Source organism: Lipotes vexillifer, unplaced genomic scaffold (assembly GCF_000442215.2).
Source record: "Lipotes vexillifer unplaced genomic scaffold, Lipotes_vexillifer_v1.1 scaffold1067, whole genome shotgun sequence".
Classification (NCBI taxonomy): Eukaryota; Metazoa; Chordata; class Mammalia; order Artiodactyla; family Lipotidae; genus Lipotes; species Lipotes vexillifer.
The window spans coordinates 1,549,933-1,574,178 of NW_006775205.1; the positions used below are offsets into that span (position 1 = coordinate 1,549,933).

General features: G+C 40.9%; 1 protein-coding gene across 1 annotated transcript in view; it reads right to left on the bottom strand.

Annotated features, from left to right (window-relative positions):
- The window catches only part of LOC103085670 (quinone oxidoreductase PIG3-like), a 24,784-nt gene extending 13,751 nt beyond the window's left edge, over window positions 1–11,033 (bottom strand). Inside the window, 1 exon segment of the mRNA XM_082930868.1 lies at window positions 10,917–11,033. Coding sequence (XP_082786994.1) covers window positions 10,917–11,033 — 117 coding nt within the window.
- Window positions 11,034–24,246: the final 13,213 nt, after the last annotated feature.

Here is a 24,246-nt window from a genome sequence, read left to right on the forward strand (position 1 = left end):
TTAATATATATAGAATATTCCATCCAAAAGCAGAGAAATACACATTATTTTCAAGTGCACATGGAACATTCTCCAGGATAGACCACAAAATGAGTCGCAGTAAATTTAAGAAGATTGAAATCATATCAAACAGCTTTTCCAATCACAGTGCTATGAGACTAGAAATGAACTACAAGAAAAAAACTACAAAAAACACAAACACATGGAGGCTAAACAACAAGCTACTAAATAACCAATGGTTCACTGAATAAATCAAAAAGGAAAAATTTAAATACCTGGAGACAAATGAAAATGGAAACAGAATGATCCAAAATCTATGGGACACAGCAAAAGCAGATCTAAGAGGGAAGTTTGTAGTGATACAAGCCTACCCGAGGAAACAAGAAAAATCTCAAATAAACAATCTAAACTTACACCTAAAGGAACTAGAAAAAAAGAACAGATAAAACCCAACTTAGTAGAAGAAAAGAAATAATCAAGATTAGAACAGAAATGGAATTGAACTTTAAAAACAATAAAAAGAGCAAGGAATCTAAGAATTGGTTCTTTGAAAAGATAAACAAAATTGATAAACTTTTGGCCAGACTCATTGAGGAAAGAGAGAGTGCTCAAATAAAATTAGAAATGAAAGAGGAGAGTTACACCCAACACTACAGAAATACAAAGGACCATAAGAGATTACTACAAGCAATTATACATTAATAAAATGGACAACTTAGAAGAAATAGATAAATTCCTAGAGAGGTACAATCTCCCAAGACTAAGGAAAGAAAAAATATGAGCAGACAAATTACCAGTAATGAAATTGAATCAGTAACAAAAAAACTTCCTACAAACAAAAGTCCAGGACCAGATGCCTTCAGAGGTGAATGCCATCAAACATCAAAAGAAGAATTAACATCTATTCTTCTCAAACTATTCCAAATAATGAAGAGAAAACAATGCTCTGAACACATTCCATGAGGTCAGCATCACTCTGATACCTAAACCAAAGACACCATAAAAAAAGGAAATTACCAGCCAATATCTCTGATAAACATAGATGCAAAAATCCTCAACAAAATAGTAGCAAACCAAATTCAACAATACATTAAAAGGATCATACATCATGATCAAGTGGGATTTACCCCAGAGATGCAAGGATGGCTCAATATCTGCAAATCAATCAATGTAATACTCCATGTTAACAAACTGAAGAATAAAATTCATATGATCATCTCATAATGTAGAAAAGGCTTTTGACAAAATTCAGCATCCATTTATGATAAAAACTCTCAACAAAGTGAGATTAGAGGAAACATAACTCAACATAATAAAATTATATATGACAAACCTACAACTAACCTCATACTCGAGGGTGAAAAGCTGCAAGTGTCTCTTCTAAGATCAGAAACAAGATAAGGATACTCACTTTTGCCACTTTTATTTATATTTGAAGTCCTAGCCACAGCAATCAGACAAGAAAAAGAAATGTCATCCAAATTGGTAGGAAGAAGTAAAACTGTCACTGTTTGCAGAAGACCTGATACTACATATATATAGAAAGTCTTAAAGATATCACCAAAAAACTATTAACACTGATAAATAAATTCAGTAAAGTTACAAGATACAAAATTAATATACAGAAATTTGTTGCATTTTTATGCACTAACAACATATTACCAGGAAGAGAAATTTTTTTTAAAATGTCATTTACAATTGCATCAAGAAGAATAAAATGCCTAGAAATAAATCTAACCAAAGGAGTAAAAGACCTGTACTTGCAAAACTATAAGAGACTGATAAAAGAAATTGAAGATGATACAAACAAATGGCAAGATATACCATGCTCATGGATTGGAAGAACTAATATTGTTAAAATGACTGTACTCCCCAAGACAAGCTACAGATTCAATGCAATCCCTATCAAAATACCAATGGCATTTTTCACAAAACAAGAACAAATAATTCTAAAATTTGTATGGAAACACAAAAGACCTCAAATAGCCAAAGCAATCTTGGGAGAGAAGAACAAAGCTGGAGGTATCGTGTGCCTTGATTTCAAACTATACTACGAAGCTACAGTCATCAAAACAGTATGCTACTGGCACAAGAAAAGGCACATGGATCACTGGAACAGAAGAGAGAGCCTGGAAACAAACCCATAGTCATATGATGGTCAATTAATCTGCAAAAAAAGATTCAGGATATCCAATGGGGAAAAGACAGCCTCTTCAATAAATGATGCTGAGAAAACTGGACAGCTACATGCAAAAGAATAAAACTGCACTACTTTCTCACACCATATACAAAAATAAACTCAAAATGGATTAAAGACTTAAATATAAGGCTTAAAACCATAAAACTTCCAGAAGGAAACATAGGCAGTTTTCTCTTTTAAATAAGTCTTAACAATGTTTTTTTGGATATGTCTCTTCAGGCAAGGAAAACAAAAGCAAAAATAAAGAAATGGGATTCTATCAAACTAAAAAGCTTTTGCACAGCAAAGGAAACTAACAACAAAATGAAAAGGCCACCTACTGAATGGGAGAAGATATTTGCAAAAGATATTTCCTATAAGAGGTTAATATCTAAAATATATAAAGAACTCATACAACTCAACATCAAAAGAAAAAATAACCCAATTAAAAAATGGCCAGAGGAACTGAATAGACGTTTTCCAAAGAAGACATACTGATGGTCAGCAGACACATGAAAAGATGTTCAACATCACAAATCATCAGGCAAATACAAATCAAAACAAAAAGATACCACCTAACACCTCTCAGAATGGCTATTATCAAAAAGACAACAAATAACAAGTGTTGGTGAAGATGTGGAGAAAAGGGAACCCTCGTGTACTGTTGGTGGGATTGTAAATTTGTACAGCCACTATGGAGGTTCCTCAAACAATTAAAAATAAAACTACCATAAGATCTAGAAATTCCACTTCAGAGTATTTTTCTGAAAAAAACACAAATACACCAATTCAAAAAGATACATGCATCCCTACGTTCATTACAGCATTATTCACATTAGCCAAGATATGGAATTGACCCATATCTTGTCCACTGATAAATGAATGAATAAAGAAAATGTATATATAAAGATATAGATACATACATACATATATACATACAATGCAATAGTACTCAGTCATAACAAAGAATGAAATCTTGCCATTTGAGATAACATGGATGGAACCAGAGGGTCTTATGCTAAGTGAAATAAGTCAGACATAGAACGAAAAATACTGTATGATTTCACTTACATGTGGACTCTAAGAAACAAAATGCATGAATAGACATAAAACACAAACAGACTCATAGATACAGAGAACAAACTGGTGGCTGCAGAGACAAGAGGTGGGGAGGGATGAGTGAAATAGGTGAGGGAGATTAAGAGGTACAAACTTCCAGTTATAAAATAAATGAATCATGGGAATGTAGTATACAGCATATGAAATATAGTCAATAATTAGATAATATCTTTGTACGGTGACAGATGGTAACTGGACTTATCATGTTGATCATTTTGTGATGTATAAAGGTATCAAATCATTATGAAGTATACTGAAACTAACATAATATTTTAAGTCAGTTATACTTTAATCTGTTTTTAAAAAATGGAAAATAAAGAGAAACAACTACTGTGGGATTCAGACACCACTGAGCCATTGAAGGCTTACGAGATGTTTAAGGGCAGTCATGGTCATTATCAACAGTTCAGGAGATGTGTGGGGGCAGCCAGGCCAGAATTCCAAACTTATGCTCCCAGAGAAAGAACTAGCTGGTTTAAAAGATTCACAGTTGAGACCTGGATCAGGTATGAAAGGGAGAGGATCTTTATCATTCATCGGCAGCCAACACAGCATTCATGTCAGGAGCTGCTGAGAGCAAAGTCCAGTGCTGCATTGCCCGTATGGAGTCTTCACCTCCTCCACCAGCAGTCCAGCTCAGAGATATCCAGGGACCAGAGAGTCTCAGAAAAGTCTTCCTGGAGGCCAGAAAGAAGACAGTGCTTCTTAAACAAGCAATACTGCTATCAATGTTGTCCATGGACCAGCATCACCAGCATCACCCAAGAACTTGTTAGAAATGCAGAATTTCAGGTGTCACCCAAGACCCATTGAATCCTATACTGCATGTTACAAGACACCCCCAGGCAGTGAATGGACTTGTAGTTAGGTCTCCTAGACCACCTAACCACTAGTAAGATGAGTGAACGGTGAGTGAATGGCGAGTGAATGGCAAGAAGAATGACCAAGACAGACTTGTTAGTTCATAAGGTTAGAAGGACCTTTCGCCTGGGGGCTCAGATGCAAGAGCAGAATTACCTGAATCTATACATTTATCACATACTCCCAACAGATAAGAAGAGTACCAGATCTTAAACAAAGTGCTTGAGATACAGAAACACTCATATTTTTATTCATTTTTGGAATTGGTAAAGATGAGATAAATCTATTTTTGAGTAATTCACTTCTCAGAGGCAAATTAAAGTACTCCCTCAGCTCTAAGAAAATCATGACTACATGTGCAGTGCGCACAGTGTTCTGGGCACTCTTCCACCCTCTTCACACAGCCCTTCTTCCTTGAATTTAATCCTTACATAGATTCAACCAGTGTCCATTTTCACAGCTTGTATTTTGCTGTATCCTACTGGAGTTGTTAGGCATTCATATTCTAATTCTAGAACCAGATTCTGTGGCACTCAGTAATATACATTTTGATAATTCTCAAATTTTAGACTCACTTAGAAAGCTTTTTTTTTTTTTAATGTAAACTTTCAATTGACAGTCCCAGAGACTCTGATTCTGAGGGTCTGGGATGAGACCTGGAAATCTGCATTTTTAACAAGTATCCCAGGTGAATTTTATGAACTTGAACCACAAGCACACTTTGAGAATCGTGGGTCTGGTTGTTAATGATCACTTCATACTCATACACAGACCACCTCCCAAGGAGTTATGATGGGTTAATTAGAAGAGCACCAGAGACATGCTGGCTTTACAAGTGCTTCTGGTACCAATGAAATCCAGTTGAGCTAGGGCACAACTTAGAGAATACTGCCTAGTGAACCGTAGCCAAGGAAGGTGCTTCCCTGTCAGGAGGTGCCTTGAACTTGACTCTCTGCCACCCAGAGGGGAGAACAGTGACTCACAGGACAACCCATCTGGAAATGATAAAATTGAGGAAAGCATTTTATTTAAGACAGAGAAACATCTGTACAAATGTAAACATAACAAGGTAATGTTAGACCTGAAATGTAAGAGATTTTATATTCTCCAGTAATTATGTATGTACCTGTAAGAAAGCTGTCCAAATATAATACTGGTAGAGGCAGTCACAGTTATTGGGTGAAGGAGAACACAGCCAAGCTCATTGCAGGTGCATGGTGGTTAAACCAGAATGCCTCTCAGTTACTATGGAAGGGGTGGGTGACATTTAATGGCATTATACCTCACTCGTGTGCACATGCATGCATACATGGCTGCTGTGTAACAAGAAATGTGACGGCGCAACATGTCAGGGACATCCGTGATACTCACTCTGATAATGAAAGCACACTAAATACTAAATTCGCTGCATCAGGCTCCACCTTTCTTTGAAAACACAGAGGACACGTGATAATTGCTAACTTCAGTTGCGCCCTTTGAATGTGCAAAACTGTACTCAAAGTGTTTTATCTGTATTGATTAATTTAATTCTCACAACAACTGTAGGAGGTGGGTATACTCTTATTCCCATTTACAGTGATGAAATGGAGGCAAAAAAGCATTGAATAATGTGTCCAAAGTCGCACCAGGAAGTAGCTATAGGCAGTTTTGTTACAGGGAAGAACCAAATCTCATTACATGTTGGATCTGTTTCTTTTACTTTAACCTTTGCTTCCCATCGCTTTTGTTCACTAAAAGGATACTGTCTATACATAATGGCCTGCCTCGGGGGAACACTGCCCCTCTGCCTGAATGGTAAACCAAAGTGCCTTTGTTCAGGGAAGCCGTCCTGACCCTGTCCACCTGTGAATGGCTACAAGAAAAGAAGAAATTAACACATCCCCTCCCTGAGGCTGGCCATTCCAAGAGATATTTGCAAGACTCATGGCCTTTTTACTTTACTTCTCCACCTCCTCCCCCTCCCTGTTCTATAAAAGAAACTGGCCTCCAAACCCCAATAAGATGGTTCTTTTGAGACACTAGTCTGCCATGTTCTCTGTCCTCTTGCTTTCCGAATAAAGTCTCTATGCCTTGCCTCAACACCTCCCCTCCCGATTTATTGGCCTGTCGTGGGGCAAGCAGAGCGAAGTTGGACTCAGTAACAGTCTAGCTCTATAGTCCAGTTTTCATTTTGCACTGTCTGTCTATAACTGGTTTATGGTATTTATTTATTCTAGATACAAATCCTTTGCTGATTACACAGATAGCAAATGTCTTTTCCGGTAATATGGTTTGTCTTTTCACTCTCTTAATGTCTTTCTGTTGAACAGGAGTTCTTAATTTTAATGTAATTGAATTCATCAACCATCTCCTTTATTGTTAGTGCTCTTTGTACTCTATTTAAAAAATCTTTGCCTACCTTCAAATTCATCAAAATAGTCTCCGATGTTATCTCCTAGGAGTTCTATTGTTTTACTTTTGACACTCACTTGTAAATGATTTTTGTGTTTGAAATGAGGTAAGGGTCAATACTGCCTTTTCCCCATATGGATATCCAGCTTCATTTATTGAAATCGAAGGACTTTGTTTATTTAAAAGACTGCTCTTTCTCCATTTCTCCACTGTTCTACTTTTATAATAAATCAAGTGTTCATCTAAGAATGTTAATTCATTTTTAAATATCAGCTTGGCATAATTAGTGCAACAACTAAATTATACTGGAATACTTTTTACTTATTAGAAGACTTTATTAAAAATCTGATCATTATATTCTGATCCCACACATATTTAAATTTGGACGTATGCCTCTCGTGGAGAGGGTGAAATTCCACGTATTGCATGGAATACATGCAATGTTCCATTGTAGCTACATTCTATTCCAGAGCTTTCCAAATTGGTGTGAAGAGAAAATTGTTCTTTGGGGGTTGGTGTGGGGGAATTGAGAGGAGGGTTTAGAAATACATGTGGAGAGCAAAAAAAAATTAATTCTTCACCACAAAAATTAATTTGTTCAAGCCACAGAGTATGACTGGTCTCTTTTCTACCCTAGGATTTTTCTAAACTTTTAATGTGCTAATAAGTAGGCTGTGACATTAAGAAACATTTCCCAACCTGGCGTGACCACAAAGCCCTTTGATGTCAAAACACTTCACTCTCAGCATGGCCTTCATTCACTGTTTAATCAGAAGAGACGCCATTAAGTTCCTGCCATCAAACCCATAAAGCCACCAGCATCCAACCTCGCTCCTTCTTGAGCAGGTAACTAGTGCACACCCTCCAGAAGAAGGAGCATCTCTTCACCTCGCTCCATGTTCACTTGCTTCCTCTGGACTCGGCTCTCTCCTCTGCATACTTCTCCTTCCTGGGGGCTGGCTCCTCCCCAGAACACCCAAACAGGCTTTACATCGCCCCGCCTTTTAAAAAAAAAGACCATGAGGAATTTAAAATACTGCAGCTGGACTTTCCTGGTGGCGCAGTGGTTAAGAATCTGCCTGCCAATGCAGGGGATACGGGTTCAAGCCCTGGTCTGGGAAGATCCCACATGCCGCTGTTGCGGTCCGGGAGCCACACGCCTGGAGTCGAGTTCCCCGGTAAATGCGACCCGTGTCCCAACCAAGGACACCCAAGAATCACCAACACCAAGTAAAGATTAGCAAAGGATTTATACAAGTATAGACAAGTATAGAAGCTCACACAAACTGTCCGTACAGGGTCCCACTCAGAGAGAAGTGAGTGAGATCCCGACTAACAGTCGGGCGAGGCCTTTATACCCTTCACAGGACGGGAAGTTCCCAAGGCGGGAGGGAGCTGTTTAATTTTGAATCAGCCAATCAGGAACCCGGTTCTTCCTGCCCCAAGCAAGCAAGCAAAGCAACTTTCTTACAGAAGTCAAAATGTACTGTGAGCCCTGAAGCTGTTCTTCCGTTTCTTTCGTCACACCGCGGAGCAACTAAGCCCATGCACCACAACTACTGAGCCTGAGCTCTAGAGCTGGTGAGCCACAACTACTGAAGCTTGCATGCCTAGATCCTGTGCTCCACAACAAGAGAAGCCACCGCAATGAGAAGCCCACGCACCGCAACGAAGAGTAGCCCCCATTTGCAGCGACTAGAGAAAGCCCACACTCAGCAATCAAGGCCCAACGCAGCCAAAAATAAATAAATTAATTAATTAAAAATAAATAAATAAAATAAAATAGTACAGCTTCTCTGGAAAATAGTTTGACATTTCTTAAAAAGTGAAATATACATGTATCATAAAACCCAGTGATCATACTCCTGGGCATTTATTCCAGAGAAATGAAACTTATGTTCACACAAAAACCCATACACAGATGTTCATAACAGCTTTATTTGGAAGAGACAAAAACTGGAAACAATGAAAATATATTTCAGTGAGTGAACGGCTAAAAACTCCTGTGGTACATCCATACCATGGAGCAATAAAAAGGAATGAACTATTGGTACACACAACAGCATGGATGGATCTCAAGAGCATAGGATGAGTGAGAAAAAACAATCTCAAAGGGCTTCCCTGGTGGTGCAGTGGTTGAGAGTCTACCTGCCGATGCAGGGGACATGGGTTCGTGCCCCGGTCCAGGAAGATCCCACATCCCTCGAGCGGCTGGGCCCGTGAGCCATGGCCACTGAGCCTGCGCATCTGGAGCCTGTGCTGCGCAACGGGAGAGGCCACAACAGTGAGAGGCCCGCGTACCGCAAAAAAAAAAAAAAAAATCTCAAGAAGTTACATACTATATGATTCCATTTATATAGCGTTCTAGAAATGACAAAATTACACAGATGGAGAACAAAGTCATGGTTGTCAAGGGTTAAGGATGGAGGAGGGATGGCATGAGGGAGATATTTGTGGTGCTGGAATAGTTTTGTATCTTGATTGCAGTAGTGGTTACACAAATCTGCACATGTGATAAAGTAGCACAGACTTATATGCACATGTTATACCAATGTCATCTCCCTGGTTTTGATATTGTACTGTAGTTACATAGCTGTAGAAGTAACCATTGGCAAAACTGGGTGAAGGGTAAATGGAAACTCTCTGTACTTTCTTTCCAACTTTCCATGAACCAGTAATTTTTTTTAAAGAAAAAATATCAGTGTACACTAAACAGATAAAAACATACAAATTTCCCTAGACCCCATGTTCCCCTCCAAGTACAACGATACCTTTCTCCACTTCTTTGCAGCCAAACTTATTGAAAATATTTACTTTTTTTTTTTTTTTTTTTTTGCCGCACCACGCGGCATGCGGAACTTCCCAGACCAGGTATTGAATCTGTGCTCCCTGCAGTGGAAGCACGGAGTTTTAACCACTGGACAACCAGGGAAGTCCTGAAAATATTTTCTTTAACTTATATTCTCATGTCTACCTATTTCTGCACTATTGCTCGATTCACTAATTTATTCATCAAATATTTGTTAAGTGCCTATTATGCTGTATTCACTGTTCTAGGTTCTTGGGACATATGAATGAACAAAATCTCTTCCTTCATGTAGCTTACATTTGGGGAAAGGTGGGGAGACAGACAATAAATAAAGTAAGTAAGTAAAACAGAAAGTATGTTCAATAGTGATAAATGCTTTGAAGACAAAGTTGGAAAGAGGGCTAGCACTTGAGTGGAAATAAATGTGATTTAAATAGAGTGTCAGGTAATGCCTCACTGGAAGGTAACATTTGAGCAAAGACATGAAGGAAACAAGGGACTGAGTTTGAAAGAAGTCTGGGAGCATTATTCCTGGTAGAGCAAACAGCCAATGCAAAGGCCTTGTGGTGGGAGCCATCCTGGCTTTTGCAAAAAGAGCAAGGAGGAAAGTCTGATAGGGGAGGGAGAGTCGAAGGAGATGAGTCCCAGGAGATAACTGGTTGGAAGTGGAGAGACCAGATCACTTGTCCAACACTGTAGTCTGAAAGGTGAGAGATTATGAAGACCTTGGTGAGTTTTGAACAGATCAACGCTATCTAACCTACACTTTTACAGGATCTGCTGAGGATGGAAGAGACCTTTGAAACTGCTCTGGCCAGGGTAAATTAATCACCTCTACTTTGCATGATCCACTGGATTCTTTCCAGTCCTTATTCTTGCTGAGTGACCTTTCAGCAGCATCTGACCACATTGCTCACCCTTGTCATCTAATCAGTATGTTTACCTCCTTCCTCTCGTGCTGCTTCTTCTCAGTCTCTTTTCCTCTACCTGTCCCATAAGCATCTGACTTGCTCAAGACTGTGTGTGTGGCCCTCATATCCTCTAAGAACATGTACTCTCCTTGGGCAATTTCATCCTCTCCCCTGGTTTCATTCCAGCTATATGCTAATGTTTGCAAAATCAGTATCTTTAGCCAGGATGTCTCAACTGAGCTCCAGACCCACACATCTAGCTGCCTACTGCATATTTCCACTTGGATGTCTCAAAGTCCTTCAAACTCATCTTGTGTAAAATGGAATTGTTTTCTTTACTGCCTCTTTCCTTAACCCCCACCAGGACTGCTTCCCCTCCTGGGTCCTCAGTCTCAGTTAAAAGAAGGCTATCCACCTTGTTGCTTAAGCTAGAAATCCAGGAGTCATCTCTGAAACTTCACTTCTCTCACTCTGCAAATCCAGTCCATTGCTAAGTCACCTTGATTCTACATGAAGGTAATTCTCCACTTCTCTATTTTGCTTTAGCCACCACATAGTACAAGCCACCATCAACTTTCCCCAGGGTACAACAAAAGTCTTTAACCACTGGACCCTGCTTACGTGTCCAGCTCCACCATTCCCTCACTGTGTACACTGCAGCCACATCGACCTTCTTCCTGTTCCTTGAAAGACCATCCACATACTCTTGGCTTTCCTCAAGCTCCTCACACTCATTCTCATCGCCTATATCAGTCCTGCTCATTGTACAGGTCTCAGCTTCAGTGTTCATTTCTCTGGGAGAACTCTCCTGACTCATGAATCAGGGAAGAGTCTCCTACTCTCTGCTTGTAATGCTCCTTTATTTCCCCAGTCACAGCCCTCACTCAGCACACAACCTTGGTGTTGCCTTGCTGAGTTGTTTTCCTCACTGCATGATGTGCTGAGTGAAAGCAGAGATTGTGTCTCTTATTTATCTTGTATCCCCAGAGCTCAGCTCATTACCTGTCATATCGTGAGTCCTCAAAATATTTATGAAATGGGGCTTCTCTGGTGGCGCAGTGGTTGAGAATCTGCCTGCTAATGCAGGGGACACGGGTTCGAGCCCTGGTCTGGGAGGATCCCACATGCCGCGGAGCAACTGGGCCCATGAGCCACAACTACTGAGCCTGCGTGTCTGGAGCCTGTGGTCCGCAAGAAGAGAGGCTGCGATAGTGAGAGGCCCGCGCACCGCGATGAAGAGTGGCCCCCGCTTCCCACAACTAGAGAAAGCCCTCGCACAGAAACGAAGACCCAACACAGCAAAAATAAATAAATTAAACTCCTACCCCCAACATCTTCTTTAAAAAAAAAAAAAAAAGTAATATGTATTTATGAAGTGAATGGAAGAAATGAATAAGTAGAATCTGGGGCTCATATAACTCAGATCACTCTTGCCTGTCTTGTTCACTGTTATATCCCCAGCACCTACAGCAGGGCCTGACACAAAGCAGACATTCAACAAGTATTTGCTGAACAAGTGAATCATTACACATAGTGAAATTCCATTCCAGTGGTCTGAGGAGTGATAAACTATTCAGTCTGTGATACAGTTACATTGAGAGCCATCCTCTTAATTCTTAATTGACACAGCAATCATGAGACCAAATTACATAGAAATGAAGAAAATATAATCTGAGACCTGAAATAGTATTTCAATAGATCTTTACACATTATATTCATCCTCCCCCACATAAATACATCTTCTCCAACTTAGCAGAAGACTGGATTTTCTCTCAAAAGGAGTTTAGTCAGAGATGCTCCAGATTTTGGGGTCCCGAATCCAACTGGGGGAAGGAGACACCTAAATAAAAATAGATAAACTAAGTCAAAATCTATGGACTGAATTATATGAGTCAAGACATTCCTTCTGACTTGCTTCCAAAATACTAGCAGTCAGGCTCTTGAAGGACAGAGAAGCAACTGAAGGATCCTTTTTTTTCTTTTTTTAATTTAATTTATTTTTGGCTGCATTGGGTCTTTGTTGCTGAGCGCAGGCTTCCTCTGGTTGTGGGGCGCAGGGGCTACTCTTCATTGTGGTGCGCAGGCTTCTCATGAGGTGGATTCTCTTGTTGTGGAGCATGGGCTCTAGGCACACGGGCTTCAGTAGTTGTGACTCACGGGCTCTAGAGCGCAGGCTCAGTAGTTGTGGCGCATGGACTTGGTTGCTCCGCGGCATGTGGGATCTTCCCAGACCAGGGCTTGAACCCGTGTCCCCTGCATTGGCAGGCGGATTCTTCACTGTGCCACCAGGAAGTTCCAAAGGACCCTTTTTGAGGAAAAAGGATCCAAGAGGAAAATCTTACAGATTTTGACATTTGGGGATGCCACAATGAAATGACAGGGTGCTACCTAATCACCCTAAGGTGATGTCTACGAATTGCCACTGTCTTCTCATGAAGTTCCACTTAGACTTTCAGTGTTCCACTTTTAAATATTATTAGACAGCCAAAGATCAGCAGGCATTTGAGGAAATCCACCAACATTAAAGTCAAAGACCAAAACAAACAAAGAAGAAATAGGGACTCAGAGGAAACAGAGACAATTCAGAGAGCAGAAGAAACTTCAGAGGATGTGTAATTAACATTTATAGAAAATAATAGTAAATATTGCATCAGTGAGAAAAGAAAGAGCTCTTGGATATTTAAAATCAAATATTAAAATATTTTATAGCAGAAATAAGAAATTCATAGAACAAAAAGACAGGAGATAGGAAAAATGATCAATGTTAAAAAATCTATGTTAAGCATACGTTCTGCTCATAGTAGATTCTTAATATATAGTAGCTATTGTCTCATTCAGAAAATAAATTTGTCAGTGATCTTTGCACATGAGATTCCTTCCAATTGGAATGTGTCTTGTAGGACTACTTTATTAAAACATAAAATCCACTTATATGATTTTAGAACACTAAGCTTAGATTTGTACATGACAATGAATTTACCCAACATACATAATACACAGTGCAGCTGCATTGATTTCAACATTAACAACCCAGTATATAAGCTCTCAGCCCTAACTGCTTCTTTGGGTCTTCATTTTTCTTGTGAAGGCTCCTATGCACATGTAAAAATGACTAAATAAAATTTGTATGCTTTCCTCCTGTTAGTCTGTCATGTCAGCTTAATTTTTAGGTCTAGCCAGAGACCCTAAAAAGGTAGAGGGGAAATTTTATCTTCTCTACAGTGTTAAAGAGTACCGCCAGGGCTTCCCTGGTGGTGCAGTGGTTAAGAATCTGCCTGCTGATGCAGGGGACATGAGTTCGATCCCTGCCGGGAAAATCCCACACGTCGTGGAGCAACTAAGCCCGTGTGCCACAACTCCTGAGTCTGTGCTCTACAGACCGCGAGCCACAACTACTGAGCCCGTGTGCCACAACTACTGAAGCCCACATGCCTAGAGCCCGTGTGCCTTAACAAGAGAAGCCACCGCAATGAGAAGCCCGCACACTGCAACGAGGTATAGCCAAAAGGAACTTGATCTAAGGAGGGGCATCAAGAAAGAATGCCTTTTGGGACTTCCCTGGTGGTCCACTGGTTAAGTCTCCGCACTTCCACTGCAGCGGGGCGTGGTTTCGATCCCCAGTCAGGAAACTAAGATCCCAAATGCCACACTGCCAAAAAACAAAAAACAAAAAAAGAATGTCTTTGGGAAATGAACTTTGAGCTGGGACCTGAGGGGTAGCAATTACTATGTGGGCAGACACTGCTTGTTGCCCACAACATCCAGGCTCCCTCTCTTTGTTAGTTTTAGAACTCAAATCTTATCCTGGGTATCAGCCCTCCTTACAGATAGGGATGGACAATGGAATTAAGCAAAACGTTGAGTGGAGCTTCCAATCTCCGTGCATCACTCCAAAGGGGATGACTCAGCTGGAAGGGAGGGTGGTTTGACCTTTGTCTTTACCCTTCCTCTTATCTGGAAGGTAGAGGTGATGGCTGACATTGCAGTAGCCAGATGACCTCAAGGATGAAAACTCTGCACTAAACATTGGGAAAGGCAATCTTGTACATGCATTGTTTCAACCCAAGCTTGACCATGTAAGAATGGGCCTTGGGCTTGGAACACTTCCTAACCTAGAGATAAAGAACCCACATGGGCCTGTGGTGAACTTATCACCTTATGTGGAAATATTTTTCTGTCTTAGTCTCAGTGTGTATTCCTTTGTTTTACTGGAGCATGTGTGTCAATGGACCTCAGGCATGTCACCAGCTTTCAGAATTTCAGACTCTGCTGAAATTCTGAGTCTGGAATTCTGACTCCACTCCCACATCTGTTCATCAAAAAGATGGAAGGGAGAAAACAAGCCACAAACTGGAGGGGGGATGTTTACAACAAATTTAACTGGCAAAGAATAGTGCCCAATATATATAAAGAACTATAAACCAATTTTAAGAGACAAACTACCAAATGATAAATGGGTAAAAGGCACTAGCATTTCACGGAAGAGGAAATGGAAATTGTGAATAAATCTATGTAAAGATGCTCACCTCATTTGAAATTAAAATCACAATGAGATATTACTTCACATGCATCCAATTAGATTGGCAAAAAAATCCAGCAAAATCAAGGGATGAGAAGAATGTGGTAAAATTAGGACTCTTATACACTGCTGGCCAAAGGAAAACAATTTGATATTGTCTCACAGATTTAAGCATTTATACCCTACCTCCCAGCAATTCTACCCCTACTTTTCTTTCTAAAGGAATTTTTGAATTCGTCATTCAGGAGACATGTTTAAATTTTTTTGCACAGCACCATTGTTTGTAATAGATGCTAGAAGCAAGCCAACTGTCGACTGATGGGAGGATGATAAATACATTCTGGTAGTCCCATGCTTATTACATATTAAGGAAATTGATCCAACTGTACATACATAAAGCAATATGGATGAATCTTAGAAATACAATATTAAGGGAATAACATCACAGAAAGCTATATCGAGTATAAATACACTTTAATAAAGCTCAGAAAAAAGATGAGGAAGAAGTGCAACAATAACTTCAACAGAACTGGAAATTTCTAGTCTGAGGTTGAGTATTGGGTTCACAGGTATCTGATTTATTGCTATGCTTTATAGGTAGCATATACATTATAATTATTCTTCTGATGTATGAAATGATGCATTTAAAATAATTTCTAACCGTAAAAAAAACAACAACAACTATTTGTGCCTCTGGCCTCTTTCAGCTACCTTCCTGTTGGTCTCCTTTGTGTGGCTGTTAAACGTCTCATCTAGAAGTACTGGTGGTGGACATCTCTCGTGTTTGCTGGTTTCCCAGCACCTCTTAACCCACTCCTCTTCTGTTGAGGGAATGACCCACCTCGGGAACCCCTGTCCCTCAGGAGCAGCCCGATGCCTGGCTCTCCCAGCATGGGGGCCGGCACATACCCAGCTCTGCCAGTCAGTCAGCGGCACCCTCAGCAGATTCCAATTCAGAGGCGAGAAACCTGAGGAGGGAGGCTCCCGTGGCATCAGAGTTGCTGGTGGTTTGGAAGCAGAGGCACCTGATGTTCAGAGGTAGCAGTGGCTGCAAGATGGGATTCATGGTGCAGGAGTGCCAGGGGTATCAACCGTGGCGGTGGGGCCTGAGTGGGGAAGATGGGGCAGTTGTCTCGTCAGATCAGGCCTGTGGCAGGTCTAGGGCATTGTTTCTTTTCTTTTCTTTTCTTTTTTTTTTGGCGGTACGCGGGCCTCTCACTGTTGTGGCCTCTCCCGTTGCGGAGCACAGGCTCCGGACGCGCAGGCTCAGCGGCCATGGCCCGTGGGCCCAGCCGCTCCGCGGCATGTGGGATCTTCCCGGACCGGGGCACGAACCTGTGTCCCCTGCATCGGCAGGCGGACTCTCAACCACTGCACCACCAGGGAAGCCCTAGGGCATTGTTTCTAGAAGCTCTGCCCCTCGGGTCTTTTCTTCAGCCCTCAAGCCTCCCTTTCAATAAACTCCTCTGCTGAATCAGCCAGGGTTGCTTCTGTTGCCTGCATGGAGCCACCATCAGTGCTATTTTTCTCCTGTAACTCCTTTCTGATAGATCTCACTCCCGATATTTTATGTTCCATAAACCAACATGTTCTTGGCACTAGGAATACAAAAAATAAAATTAGATAGATAGATGACAAATAAATAGTGGATGGATAAATAGATAAACAGATGTAGACAGATAGATAGATAGATAGATAGATAGATAGATAGATAGATAGAGTTCACACCGTCAAGGAGTGCAAAGTCTTGTCAGGAAGGGGGTATTAAACACCAGTGGTTGGTTATCACAACATCCATTCCCATCCCCCACCCCTCTTCTCTGCTTCTGCTATAGAAAGTGGGAAAGATCCAGCAATTCCACTTCTGGGTTTATATCAGGAGGGAATGAAATCATTGTGTTGAAGAGATACCTCCATATTCATTGCAGCATTATTTATAATAGCCAAGGCACGGAAACAACATAAGTGTCCATCACCAGATAAATGGATAAAGAAGATGTGAATTTTATGTATATATAAAAATATATATATATATATATATATATAAATGTGTATATATATATTCAGTCATAAAAAAGGAATCCTGACATTTGCAACAACATGGATGGACTTTGAAGGCTTATGCTAAGTGAAATAAGTCAGAGAACAACATATAATGTATGATCTCATATGTCTTTAAAAAAAAAAAGCCCACTAAACTCATAGAAAAAGAGATCAGATTTGTGGTTACCAGAGTAGGGGATGAAGGGTGGGGGAATTGGATGAAGATCATCAAAAGGTGCAATACAAACTTCCATTTATAAGACTTGGGGATGTAATGCACAAAGTGACTATATTTAACACTGTATGTTAACTGTATGGTATATTTGAAAGTCGCTAAGAGAATAAATCCTAAAAGTTCATATCAGAAGGATAAAACCTATTTTTTTCTTTTTCTTTTTTTGTATCTCTACAAGATGATGGATGTTAACGAAACTTATTGTGGTAATTATTTCACAATACATGTAAGTCAATTCATTATTTGGTATACCTTAAACTTCTATGGTGCTCTATGTCATTTATATCTCAATAAAACTGAAGAAAAAATAAAGAAGCTGGGAAAAATAAATACTTCCCATCTCTTGCATCTTGGAGTAGCCATGTGACACAGTACCGGCCAATGACAAGTAAGTGGAAGTCCACTTTGGGGGCTCCTGAGAAAGTTTTTGCTCTTCAGACAAAAGACAGATGTGGCTGGTGCCACTCTTCTGGCTTCCTGTTGCCCTGAGTGTGGATACAATGCCTGAACCCACATGCAACCATGAACATAAGCCAAGCAAAGAGCAAGAACAGCAGAGGCATCAGTAAGCAGCTAAACTAACACCTGGAAAAATCTCTCTCTGATCTTGTTGTTAGATGAGAGAAACAAACTGCTATTTGTTTATGCCACTGTTAGTCAAATATTCTGCTGCTTGCAGCTGAAAGCATTCCTAGTTTAAACAGAGCAAAATTGCAAACAAGGAGTGGTAAGTGTTGTCATAGAGATGGGAATGAAAGTCTCTTTCTTGACAAATACAATGGAATATCCTCTATTTATTGTACTAGCTAGCTTGAAACCAGGGTCAGGGAATTAAATACATGTCTTGAGCAAAACTTTGTGATGTTATCTATGTGTATTAGTTAGAATTCAAGGTCAGCTGCTCTAACAAAGGTCAAAATAACAGTGGCCTAAAGAAAGTCACAGTCAGGATGTTAATAATCCAGAAATGATTCACTGGCCTCATGCTGTTGGTGACCCAGCTTCCTCATGCCTTATGGGTTAAAATAATGCTGCTCTGCCTCCTACCATTGTGGCTGCATTCCAGTGAGAGAGAAGGGAAGAAGGGGGAGAAGTAGGCTCCCCATTCCATTTTATAGAAATCTTAAGGCTTTTTTTCTCAAAGAACTTCTCTTTTGGTTTTCCTCCTGCCCCACTGGTTGATACATTTCATTCTCTGTGCTGGTTCTTTTTATTTGTTCCAACATCTTTGTGTTGGAGGAAGCTGCAGCTTAGTCTTTGGCCCTTTACCTTTTTTATTTTTTTTTTCTTAGCTGCATTCTTTCTTTTCATGGGCCCATGGCTTTAGGTACCATCTTCATACCAATGACTGCCAAATTTATACCTCCAGCCCAGAACTTTCTCCTGAACTCCAGACTTATAGATCATGCTACTTCCTCCACCTCTCCACTTGGAGGTCTAATGGATGTCTCACACCCCTGACCACTCTCTGCAAATCTGCTCCACCCACAGTCTTTCTAGCTGACGGCACCCTAGTTCCCATCCTTGTTGATGGCACCTTCCTTACAGCTGCTCAGGCCAAAACTTAGAGTCATCTTTGACTCTTCCTTCTCTCACATCCAACCACCTAACCTCCAGTCCATGAAAAAGTTCTAATGGCCCTCTAAAAATACACCCAGAGTCTGACAACGTCTCAGCACCTCCACTTAGCACCCTAGTCTGAGCCACTGTCAACTCTTCCCTACATTATTGCAATAGCCTAACTGGTCTCACTGTTTCCACCTTGCTCCTTACAGACTGTTCTTAACCCAGAGACCAGAGTAATACTTTTCGAGTTAGGCCATTGTTCCACTCTGCTCAAATCCTCCCAGGGCTACCACTGCACTCAGAATAAAAGCCCTTAAGGTGGCCCGTGGGTCCCACATGGTCAGCCTTCGCTGTCCCCATCCATCCATGAGCTCATCGTCTGCTCTCCCTCACTCGCTCCACTCCTGCCACACTGGCTTCCTCGCATGCTGCAGCCTCAGGGCCTTTGCAATGGCTGTTCTCTAGGCCAGGAAATCTTTTTCCCCTGACATCCACAGAGCTCATCCCCTCACTCAGTTCCTTCAAGGCTGCGCTCAGGTAATTTTCTCAATGAGACCTACTTGACCACCCTATGGAACAGTACAACACATCCGCTGCCTCAGTGCTCTCAAGCCCCTTACCCTGTCCCACCTTTGCTTTTTTCTATACCACTTATCTTCTAACATGCTACATAATTTAGCTATTCATTACATTTATTGCTTGACACCTCCCACTAGAATATAAGCTCCACAGAAGCAAGGATTGTTATCTCTTTTATAAACTGATGGATTCCCAAATGCCTAGAACATTGGCTGGTACTTAGTAGATGCTCTACAATTATTTTTAAATGAATGTAGGCATGAAGAAGGGCCATGTTTTGGAAGTTACACATTCACATTTCACTTTCACTCCCTCCCATTAGCTGGAAGCTAGTCACACAACCATCCTACCAGCAAAAGAGACTGGAAAATATAGCTTTATTTTGATGGTGATGTGCCTGACAAAAGCTGTCAATACTAGAGAAAAAGGGAGAGAACAATACTGGGGGACAACTCACAGACTCTACCATGGTGTGGAGATTACCTCTATCTTCACTGACTGTGAGTGATGAACATTCTTCAGTTATGATTTGGGGAAAAAAAGTATAAAATGATTTCAAGCAAGTTAAGATGTTATTTTATGGTTAATACGTGTGGCAACTCCCTTAATTTGAACATAGCAAGAGATAAACAATTTTTGTCACTAGAAACTGTTCCTTCCTTCCCTCTCAAATGTTCAGCTAGAAGCAGTGTTGAATTATTAGTCTGCCCAGGGTGACCCTGGAAGGGCTGAATAACTGTTACTCATGAATGTTGATAAGATGAATCTCTTCTTGCCTTTCCCCAACCACTCCCTACTTTTCCTCTTTCTAGGGTTCTTGCATCTCCTGACAGAGGGAGTCTTCCACAGGCTCTGTCCTTTCCCTTTGCTTGTTTTGTTCTGTGATGGCTCCTTTAGGGAAATCGCCAGACTCCTGCTGTTCAGCTCACCCGGGGAGCATCTGCATCATCATCTGAAGCTCCCACTGGACTTTTTTCCATCTGTTTTCCCCTCCAGTGTCCACTGTTACTTGAGAGTCAGCATTTATAATTAAACTCCCCATCACCTTCACAGCTTCTTTCTTCCCAAGCAAGTGGGAAGTGTTAGGGCCCTAAACAGGCTAGGGGTGTATGTTTTGCCAGTTTCATAAGCTGTATCTAGCTGATTCTGTGGTCCGGTTCCAAAATGGAGTTATCTGGCAAGTTCCATCAAAACCTCATGCCTCCATCTCTTCAATAAGTGCTGCTGGGAAAACTGGACAGCTACATATAAAAGAATGAAATTAGAACACTCTCTAACACCATACACAAAAATAAACTCAAAATGGATTAAAGACCTAAATGTAAGACCAGACACTATAAAACTCTTAGAGGAAAACAGGCAGAACACTCTTTGACATAAATCACAGCAAGATCTTTTTTGACCCACCTCCTAGAGCAATGGAAATAAAAACAAAAATAAATAAATGGGACCTAATGAAACTTAAAAGCTTTTGCATAGCAAAGGAAACTATAAACAAGATGAAAAGACAACCCTCAGAATGCGAGAAAATATTTGCAAAGAAATCAAAGGACAAAGGATTCATCTCCAAAATATATAAACAGCTCATGCAGCTCAATATTTAAAAAACAACCCAATCCAAAAATGGGCAGAAGACCTAAATAGACATTTCTCCAAAGAAGACATACAGATGGCCAAGAAGCACATGAAAAGCTGCTCAACATCACTAATTATTAGAGAAATGCACATCAAAACTACAATGAGGTATCACCTCACACCAGTTAGAATGGGCATCATCAGAGAATCTACAATCAACAAATGCTGGAGAGGGTGTGGAGAAAAGGGAACCCTCTTGCACTGTTGGTGGAAATGTAAATTGATACAGCCACTATGGAGAATAGTATGGAGGTTCCTTAAAAAACTAAAAATAGAATTACCATATGACCCAGCAATCCCACTACTGGGCATATACCCTGAGAAAACCATAATTCAAAAAGAGTCATGTACCACAATGTTCATTGCAGCTCTATTTACAATAGCCAGGACATGGAAGCAACCTAAATGCCCATCGACAGACAAATGGATAAAGAAGATGTGGTACATATATACAATGGAATATTACTCAGCCATAGAAAGGAACGAAATTAGGTCATTTGTAGAGACGTGGATGGACCTAGAGACTGTCATACAGAGTGAAGTAAGTCAGAAAGAGAAAAACAAATATCGTATATTAACACATATATGTGGAATCTAGAAATATGGTACAGATGAACTGGTTTGCTAGGCAGAAACAGAGACACAGATGCAGAGAACAAACGTATGGACACCAAAGTGTTTGGAAAGCAGGGTGGCGGCGGGGACGGTGATGGTGGTGGGATGAATTGGGAGATTGGGATTGACATGTATACACTAATATGTATAAAATAGATAACTAATAAGAACCTGTTGTATAAAAAATAAGTAAATAAGGAAAAAACAAACAAAGAAGCAAGAACTCATGTCTCCAGCCAGCTTACCTGCTATTAAAAGATAATTTTCCAAAGAAGTTAAAATCAAGACTCATACAGATATAAAAATGAACACATGTTAAAGATTTTCTTTAGCTCATGGAGGAAACAATTGTTATCACTGGTTCAAAAGAGAATTCTGAGAACTGATAAATTCATAGATCAGGAATATTGAAATGATTGTGCGAATGGAGACAAGACTGGTCCCCCTCCCTGCCCCCCCCCCACACGCACTTCTACTAGACAGGATATAATCTCCATATCTACAGACAAGACTTGTGTTGCAGTGTACAACAATTTACAGAGTTGTGAAAGAATTTCATAGAATCTGAATCAGTTTATCCACAGGAGTCATCTCAAATCTCTCTGGACAGTACATGGTTTTCCACCAAACCACAACTCTCCCTACACTGCTTGTTCTTTCTTCATCCTTGACTCCAACCTCTATTAACTGTACTAAAACATAGATTTTACCTCTCCCAGCTTCTACAAAAAACATTGTTGATTCCATGTTGACGCCCATATCAATAATAAACTCTTCTAGCCTTTCAAAATCCTCTTTAATCCAGCATCACTGTCTTTTGTAACCTTTTCATCCAGGCAAGCCTGATCCCTACACCGTAAGCCAAACCAACGGCCTCCCACACACTCCTCTATATCCTGATGTCCTCCTTAACCATCTATATCCTTTACATTCTACAGGTTCCTTTCAAGCTTTTTCTGTTTTGTTTTGTTTTTTTTTCCGGTATGTGGGCCTCTCACTGTTGTGGCCTCTCCCGTTGCGGAGCACAGGCTCCGGATGCGCAGGCTCAGCAGCCATGGCTCACAGGCCCAGCCACTCCACGGCATGTGGGATCTTCCCGGACTGGGGCACGAACTCATGTCCCCTGCATCGGCAGGCGGACTCTCAACAACTGCGCCACCAGGGAAGCCCAAGCTTTTTCTGTTTTTGTGTTTATTATTTGAAGTCCGCAATCGGGAACTATTCTGTTCTTTAATTAACCCTGCCGCATCCAGTAGACCCTGATCATGCATTCATTCAATTATTTTGTGAACACCTCGTATATGTGGCAGTCACACTCTAAACTCTAGATCTAAGCACTGGGAGCTCAGAGATGAAAGCCGTGGCTCCCAAGATGCCTAGGGGAACCAGGGAGAATTCAGGGGATCAGCACTTTGAGACAGGCTGCTTTGGGAGCAAAGGGAGGACACATAACCCAGATGTGGAATGTCAGTGAAGGTTTCCTGGAGGACATGGCACCAAAGTCTCGGTCAAGCAAAGAAGGGGACAGAAGGAACTGAAGCATATGCACTTATAACTGTATGAAACAGTGTCTATTTTTATCTCTTTACAGTCATGATATATCCTACCTCTACTAGATAATAAAGTGTTTGAGGCCAGGGACCCTTTTAAATTCTGTTGCACTCCATGGTTTCTAACAGAAAAACATACTAAACACTTTGTAAACTCAGGGTTTGATGGATGGCTAAATCTTGCATCCCAAAGTGGTCAAAAATATTGTTCAGTAAGGACAAAAGTTATTTGGGTGCTTTGACATTTATTTCTCCCTTATTCTATTAGGCATGTGAAAATGTAAATGGTGTGGTCCTTGAAGCAAAGTGAAAAGTAAATGAGGCTATGGCAGGAAGCAAATTCTCCCTGGCAGGAGCAGCAAATAAATAAAATGAAGGGAACAGAATTTGCTAAAAGGAGATAGTCACAAATGTAACCGGTGGCTCTGCAGCACTGTCACCTCAAGCTCACACAGCCCTCCTCCTCGCCACTCCCACAGAAGGTTGGGGGACACGTTTTAGCAAGTTTCTCGTTATGGAAACTGTAGCATGAGTTCGTTGGAACGAGAAAACAGCTATAACGTGAATACAACATTTCTCTTAAATGAACATAGGTGAATTTTGTTGAGTTTATGATGCAATTCCTCTTCAACTATCTAAAGGAAGTCAAAGAGGACCTACCACCCCCAACTAGCCCAACCTTCAAGAATGGACAGTCAAATCTCTGCTGCGTCCAGCCTTTGCTCAGTGAAATAGACATTCTCTCCTTCCCGCGACTGAGACCAGGACTTGACTCACTTCAGTTGGGGGACCCCGCCTACCCCGCGCCCCTAGCTAAAATCAAAGATCCAGCTAAAATTGGGTTCAGACACTGGTGTAACATTAAGGACGGCTTTCGTATCCCTCTTTGTACTTCATCGTGTTCTCCAAGTTCCATTCAACCACGTATCTTTTTACAATAAAAAATGTAAGACCCCTTTAAAAAATATATATTAAAACACTGAGCGCTATTCGCAAAGCTTCTCTTTTCAAAAAACAGTAATTGGGCTAACTGCCTTACCATGCTGAACCCTTGGACCAGATGCAAGTTCAAGAAAAGGAAAGTAATAAAAATTACTCAGCCGGAGGGTCTTCACTTCCCAGCTAGAGCTCTGCTATAAGGCTGCTTCTACCCTCTTTCTCCCCGGTGCCCCGCCTCCATCCCCGCCCCTCGTGGTACAGCATAACAGCGACTCCGCCCCTCTCTAGAGTAGAT